We start from the raw sequence: 7,006 nt of genomic DNA, 5'->3' as shown, positions 1-7,006 counted from the left end.
TGCTGACTCCAAAAAATACAACCCGACGCTCTATCTGTATTAAATTCATTAATACTTATAACGAATGGTAAAACAGAAACATATTTTCTATTCAGTATCATGCCTCTCTATGAATCTTCGTGTTCAAGCTCAGTGATGCCAATGCAAAACTTCAATGGGGAATATGCACGGTGGGTAATATGCGCCATACCCGTAATTTGACCATTTCGTAAAGTAACGGTATTTTTACATAGCCAAAACGCCGCAACCCGCTTTCCAGGCAAGAGGGATGAATTTAATGGGCAGCGTGTGTCTCTAGTAGCTGCTGGTGGTGTGGTGTATGCCAGTGATAAAATGGATGTCGAGAAACGTCAATACATTTTGTATCGACGAATTCATATTCACGATTTTGCAAGAGTTTCTCATTAAAGCGAGAGTTTTGTGAGTACATTCGGATGAAGCTCGAGACAACAAGCGTCTACGTTCATAGGGTTTGAGGGTGAACTTACCGAATAATTTCTATTTATGCGAGAGCAATGGCAGAATTTGTACGCGGCGGACCTAGCGTGTCAAACAGTGCAAAGGTATAGTATAATACATATATATATATCTTCATATTACACACAATTTGTATTCTCGAAAAAACAATAAAACATTTCGTACTATAAATAGTACACAATCGTAACGTGTTTCGATATCCACGAAACATTGCGTTTGAACCATTCGAATTAAACATGATATCAGCACCCGCAATTATTATTTTTTGTTCGTGAGTTTCTTTTACTTCAAATGCCCCTTTGTTCGTCGTTAATGTGATCGAGTCACGTAAAAACAAGAATCAAACGAATACAGTGACGCATTGCCATAGAAATTTGCAACTTTTATTCATTGATTTATTCAACACTCGGAGAATACCCAAAAAGACGAAATTTCTGCAATCAAAATAATTGCCATTATTAATCTCAAGCTCCATTCCCATCACTATTAAGAATTTGAAAATTCGAACTTATTGTTATTCTTGTGCCATGCATTTTGGTGTTCTTACAATACTATTTATTTCAATCAATTTTCTTGTACTTCTGTTATGTTCGTGTTTTGATTTTGTTTTTCTTTTGCTACTGTTTTCACGGCGAATACAGAGTTCAGATTTCTCAGAGGATATTCTAGCCAAGGCTCTTAAGAGGGGCTTGCAATTGCAGGTCGATATCAACAATAAAGGTGGATCTCCAAGCACAGGAAGTGAAGATGGCGGACCTAACGAATCTCTCAATGTGGAAAATGAGTTTGATCCATTTTTAGAAAATATTCCTGACGATACTCAAGATGCAGAAGAGCCTGACAGTAGTAACAATACTTTTTTAACAGCACCACCTGAAAATCAGTGAGTTCAATATAGAAATTCTGAATTCTTCGTCATTTTGTCTGCATATTTGATGCTGAAATACATTCACATTTTTGAGAATACAATAATTTCATTAGTATTTCTTAATTATTCAGATGGTATCATGGAAGACTGGACAGATTCACAGCGGAAGAGAGATTATGGGACGCCAGTAAAATGGGAAGTTATCTGGTCCGCGAAAGTGACAGAAAACCTGGTAGTTATGTTTTGTCATATCTAGGAAGAACAGGCATTAATCACTTTCGTATAACAGCAGTATGCGGAGACTACTATATAGGTAAAGATTATTTTTGCAAAATTAATTAAATTATCAGCAAGAAAAATAAGAACAAAGATTTGCAACTCTATTGATGTTTGAAGTTTGTTTACAATCTAAAGTTCCAATGCTTTATCTTACAAGCATGAAAAATCTTTTCTGATATGTTCAAAGTGATAGCTATTTACATTGGAATTTTTTAAAATAATTTTCCTTACGGAAAATGATAGCTCCGGCACTGAAGTGTGCAGAACGTTTGTGGCTGTCAAGATTTTTTCGGTATTTTTTTACATGGCTAATTTGAGAAAAGACCTTGAAAGTTTTCAGCTGATTGACAAATCTTTGGCTGCGTGACATGGCCGGCTATTTGAAAAAGTGATTTGAAAAAAAATAATTGTTGATCCATCTTCAACCCACATAATATACTTTTCTATAATCTTTTTATAATCATATAATTTAATACTTTTCTATAATCAAACTGTTTTGTCTTGCTAAACATTTTTTGGAAATGTAAAACAAATTGTTTCAAAAAGGTTAAAAAAATAAGGTCATTACTCACAACACGCCAACAGTTTTGAAACTTTGAGGTCTATCCCTTTTGGCATTTATGAAATTACAAGGAAATATCCACTGCAAGGGGTTTGTCAAAATCATTCTAGATCAGTTATTTCGTCCTACCGATTGACCCTCGCAAAGAAAAAAAGGGAAAACAAAATTTCAACCAAACTGGCGTTGGTAAGTTGCGTAATGAAAATATTTCGTGTTTCAGGTGGTCGACAATTCAACAGTCTTTCGGATTTGGTAGCCTACTATACCCATTGTTCCGATTTATTGAAGAGAGAACGATTAATGCATCCGACACCACCGCCTGAGCCGGTGAACGATAAAAAGCGTATCGTAGCAATATTGCCATACACAAAAATGCCAGACACAGATGAGTTGACTTTTCAAAAAGGTGACATATTCTTCGTTCACAACGACATGGGAGATGGTTGGCTGTGGGTTACAGCCCATAGGACTGGCGAGCAGGGTTTGATTTTTCGTGAATTGGTTGACGATCTCGACGATGCGATCGATCCAAATACGGTGTTCTCTTGGTTTCATCCCAACGTTACGAAGAGCGAAGCTGTCGATATGTTGGTCAAAGCAGGACCGGGAAGTTTTCTAGTGAGTCATATTTCTAGTCAATATTGTTTTTTTGTTTATTAATCCTAACGAATATTGAGCGTTATTTGACTTTCGACTCCCTGAATATTCCAGGTCAGACCTTCGGATAATAGCCCAGGCGATTACTCATTATTCTTCCACATAAACAATCAAATTCAACGATTCCGAATCGAAAAGAAGGGTGTGCGATATCTCATGGGTGGCAGAACTTTCGAGTGTCTCGACGCTGTTATCAACCGGTAAATAATTCACGAGAAAAACTATTTTTATGAAATTTTATTTACTTTTTTCAACAAAATCATTAATTAGCCATGGTAACACAAAAATGTTGAACACGCTAAAATTAAACTCTCGTTTTCTCGCAGATATCGAAAGGAACAAATAGTCGAAGGTCACACGCTGGTCCAAGCCATGGTGACGGAACCGGACGGTAGCGTCAGGGTAAATCGCGAGGTTCAACATGCCGAAAAAATTTACGCAACATTGCGGGAATGTCGAGAACAATCGGGAGCTAAGAAAAACAAGGGCATTAAAATGCAAGGATACTTGGAGAAAAAATCGGAAAAGAACAAAAAGTGGAAAGCTCTTTACTTTGTGCTTTTGGTCGACGCTTCCGATACGCATCTTTATCTTTACGATAATCCTAAACGAACTAAACCTAAGGGTCTCATAGACCTGAGTTGCGCCTATCTTTATCAGGTACGACATGAATATTCTGTGAACGATTGTTTGTACAGCACGAAAAATAACCGGGTACCTAACACATTGAAGTTGAACTCACGCAACCAGACGTCACATTTGATAAAAATTTGTTTTTCGCAAATTCCCAAAAATTTGGCATTCCTGACAGAAAATTTTCAGGAAAAAATTCCTTCATATGATATGCTTGGAAAGTGGGCTTGGTTTTTTTTGTCCTCTATTTTTGTTTGATTTTACTTCCTCTTGTCAGTTAAAATGCTCCACAACATGTTCTAAAACATTAAAATATTCCTTTCCTCTACTAGGTCCACGAAAGTGTCTTCGATCGACCTCACTGTTTCCAATTGGTTGAGCGTGCCCTGCCGTGTTTAGCCACTATAACTTATTTAGCCGCACCGAATACCGAAAACGCTCAAGACTGGATAAACGCCCTAAAACCATTGTGCGTTTCGCAATTGACAAGAGCTCCTAAAGTCGCGCGTTTGCGCGAACTCCGCTCGCTTCATCTTCACATTCTCGACGCTCATAGACTTCCGTACAAATTCGTTCCTAATCCTTTTATAATAGTGGCTCTCAACAACGTTAAAGTCGCCAGGACAAAAGTTAAGACTGGCCTCGATCCTCTGTGGGACGAGGAATTCGTTTTGGAGTACGTATCATAGAAACTAAAAAAAATGATTAAAGAACCCAAATTCATTGAATCCAATTTTCTTCAAACACAATTTCTGAAAGTTGCTCTTCCAATCAGATGCAAAATTATATTTAAGAAACTAATATATTTGCTAAAATTTTGCGAGTATTAAACATTCGAGGAATATTTTCCAACTGCTGGTTGCTGTCACTCGCGATAGTCCGAATGGAATTTAAAAAATCAGCTCTCCGTCTGCTATCGCGTTGAGTGAAGCGCAAATGATATATTATTAATGTAACGAATTCTGTTCACAGAGATGTGCCACCGGACGTGATGACTTTCTCTCTCACGTTGTACAATAAAACAAAACGAAGCAAGGACACGGAGGTCGCCGAACTGTCCGTTGAACTTGCAAATTTGGCTAACGGAGAGGAAATGGACGAGTGGTATCCGCTCTCAGGGGTCACACCTATCGGAGAGTGGGGAGCATTGCGACTGCGACTACGGTACAATCACTGACGATTAAGGCCAGTTTATGGTCTTCGAGGATACTGTGACTGTACAGTCAGATTGAGAATTGCAGTAGAAATTCTGCATAAATTAATGGAGGATTTTTCCCATTGGTTCATCTTTTACTAAATTTGTTAAATAACTGTCCAATCTGTGAATCCTTGAAAACTGTAGTAAATTTGGTCCGAATATTTTTATCAAAAAGTTTTTTCTCTGAACGAAGATAAATCATTATCACTAACGAAGAAAAAAAACAAATTTACAGATACAGACACGATCTTGCAATGCCACCGGAAGAATACAGTCCACTACAAGAATTGCTACTCGATCCGGAATTGCACGTAGTACGAGCTTTAGCGGACGTCTGTCATTTGGATAGAGTTCCTTTAGCAAATAGCCTACTAAGAATATTTCGACACGAGAGAAAAGAGGCTGATCTTTTACGATCCTTGAATCAGGCTGAAGTACGTTCCGATAAATTTTTAAAAAATCATGCTTTCAAAGTAAATATACTTAACATGGATTATTATTATTATTATTTTTTTTTTCAATTGATAAGGTTGATAAGGAGGACGAAACACCGACGCTCTTTCGAGCTGCAAGCCTTACAACAACGCTCATGGATCTTTATATGAAGTCTGTTTGCACATCTTTTCTTAAAGCTGCATTGCGCGAGACTATAGTTAAGCTTATTGAGAGCAAACAGAGTTGCGAATTAAACCCCACGAAGATGGATTCGCCGGAAGATGCTTGTAGCAATGCTGAATTTTTATTACAAGTATGTCGATAAACAACTTTTTCTACTAATGGAAACGATGCTTTCGCTCAAATTATAACAAAAATATTTCTTTAGGTTCTTGACGAAGTAACGCTAAGTATTTTTACGAGTCCCGATGCATGCCCCAAAACGCTCAGATATATTTGCGGCTGTCTCCAAAGAGCAGTCGTAGCAAAATGGCCTCATGAAAGATTAGTAAGAACGCGAGTTGTCAGCGGATTTATATTTTTAAGATTGCTCTGCCCTGCCATTCTTAATCCAAGATCGTTCAATTTGATTGCCGAGCCCCCGCCTCCAGCGGCTGCAAGGTAAGAACAAAGCCAAACTCTGAAGAAAGTTTATGAAATTATTGGTATGGAATTTATTTTTGAGATCACTATTAAATCAATTTCATATGGAATATAATTCGTTTACGTTTGTTCACAGATCATTAGTGATGGTTGCGAAATGCTTGCAAAATTTGGCAAATTTAGTTGAGTTCGGAGGTAAAGAACCCTACATGGAAGTCGTTAATCCGTTTATTCTGAAAAATAAGGAACGGATGGTTGTTTTTTTGGACCAATTGTCAGTACGTATGACCTGTAAAAACAATCAAAAACTCGATACTGAAAAATCCTGATTATCCAATTCTTGCGCTTGAAGAATACTGAATCATTTTAAAATAAATTCATTTCAGAACGTAATAGAAAAGCCTGAATCCGAAGGAACGGATCCGAGAAGCAAGAGTACGTGTGTCTCGGACACAGCGAGAGATTTGGCGACACTGCATCACATTTGTGTTTCACATTTGAAAGAACTTCAAGTTCTCTCGAAGACTCAGGTAAGAAAAGCGAGACCACAAAGAACGATGAATAAAAATGTTAAAAAAACTATGCACTTTTCGTTAAATTCGATTTTCAGTCTCCCAATGAATATGAAATATTTTGTTTTTACAGCCGACAATAAAGCAGCTGGTTACTGTCACGGAGATGTTGAGTAAGCACAAGCAAAAATATATGGAAATGATACGGTAGTGAGAAGGCGATCACTGAACGATAATAATGCCAAACACGACAAAATAATTGTTCAAGCAAAACAAAATAATAAATAACAATATTAATAATAATTAATAATAACAATAGTAACGAGGGATAAGAAAAAAAACGAAATACAAGAACATCAAATATTTACAGATTACACTGTAGTATCTAACAATACATCATAATTAAGTGGTTTAATTAATTAAACTTAACAGACTGACGTGCCATATATATGATTGTATACACACAAGCCTACGTTTACTATTTCGTATGTGACTAGAATATAGTTTATATATACAAGTATATACAAGACAAAAAAACAATGAAGTTAAACGACAGTGATATAGGTACATACGGAATCATATAGACGTACGACGATTTTATATTTACTTAGGTGCTCCGTAATGAATAAACATTGAAGCATTATAAACTGAGCCAGGTGTGAAAGACCTCATTTGATTATTTTTCCTTGATTCTCTCTCCGGTAATCGTTTTCTCCGATCCCCGTCGCTTATATCATCGTTATTATTTCAATGACCGAACACAACGTTATTGTTTGCAATTT

General features: G+C 36.9%; 1 protein-coding gene across 2 annotated transcripts; it reads left to right on the top strand.

The window, feature by feature from the left end:
• The first annotated feature begins 279 nt into the window (after positions 1-279).
• Positions 280-6,875, top strand: vap (RAS p21 protein activator vap). Of its 2 annotated transcripts, none has more exons than XM_043423342.1 (14): positions 280-563; positions 1,179-1,360; positions 1,477-1,658; positions 2,407-2,804; positions 2,898-3,043; positions 3,170-3,503; positions 3,809-4,152; positions 4,449-4,640; positions 4,910-5,108; positions 5,204-5,422; positions 5,498-5,730; positions 5,849-5,990; positions 6,099-6,242; positions 6,358-6,875. In XM_043423342.1, exons 1-14 carry the CDS (start codon positions 516-518, stop codon positions 6,433-6,435), a joined length of 2,841 nt encoding a protein of 946 aa, XP_043279277.1. In that variant the 5' UTR covers positions 280-515; the 3' UTR covers positions 6,436-6,875. The 2 variants fall into 2 exon arrangements, with proteins under 2 accessions (XP_043279277.1, XP_043279276.1); XM_043423341.1 differs by having other exon boundaries at positions 1,119-1,360.
• Positions 6,876-7,006: the final 131 nt, after the last annotated feature.

Source organism: Venturia canescens, chromosome 7, assembly GCF_019457755.1.
Source record: "Venturia canescens isolate UGA chromosome 7, ASM1945775v1, whole genome shotgun sequence".
Classification (NCBI taxonomy): Eukaryota; Metazoa; Arthropoda; class Insecta; order Hymenoptera; family Ichneumonidae; genus Venturia; species Venturia canescens.
The sequence above is the reverse complement of the archived record's forward strand: the minus strand, read 5'-3'. Positions and strand labels throughout refer to the sequence as shown.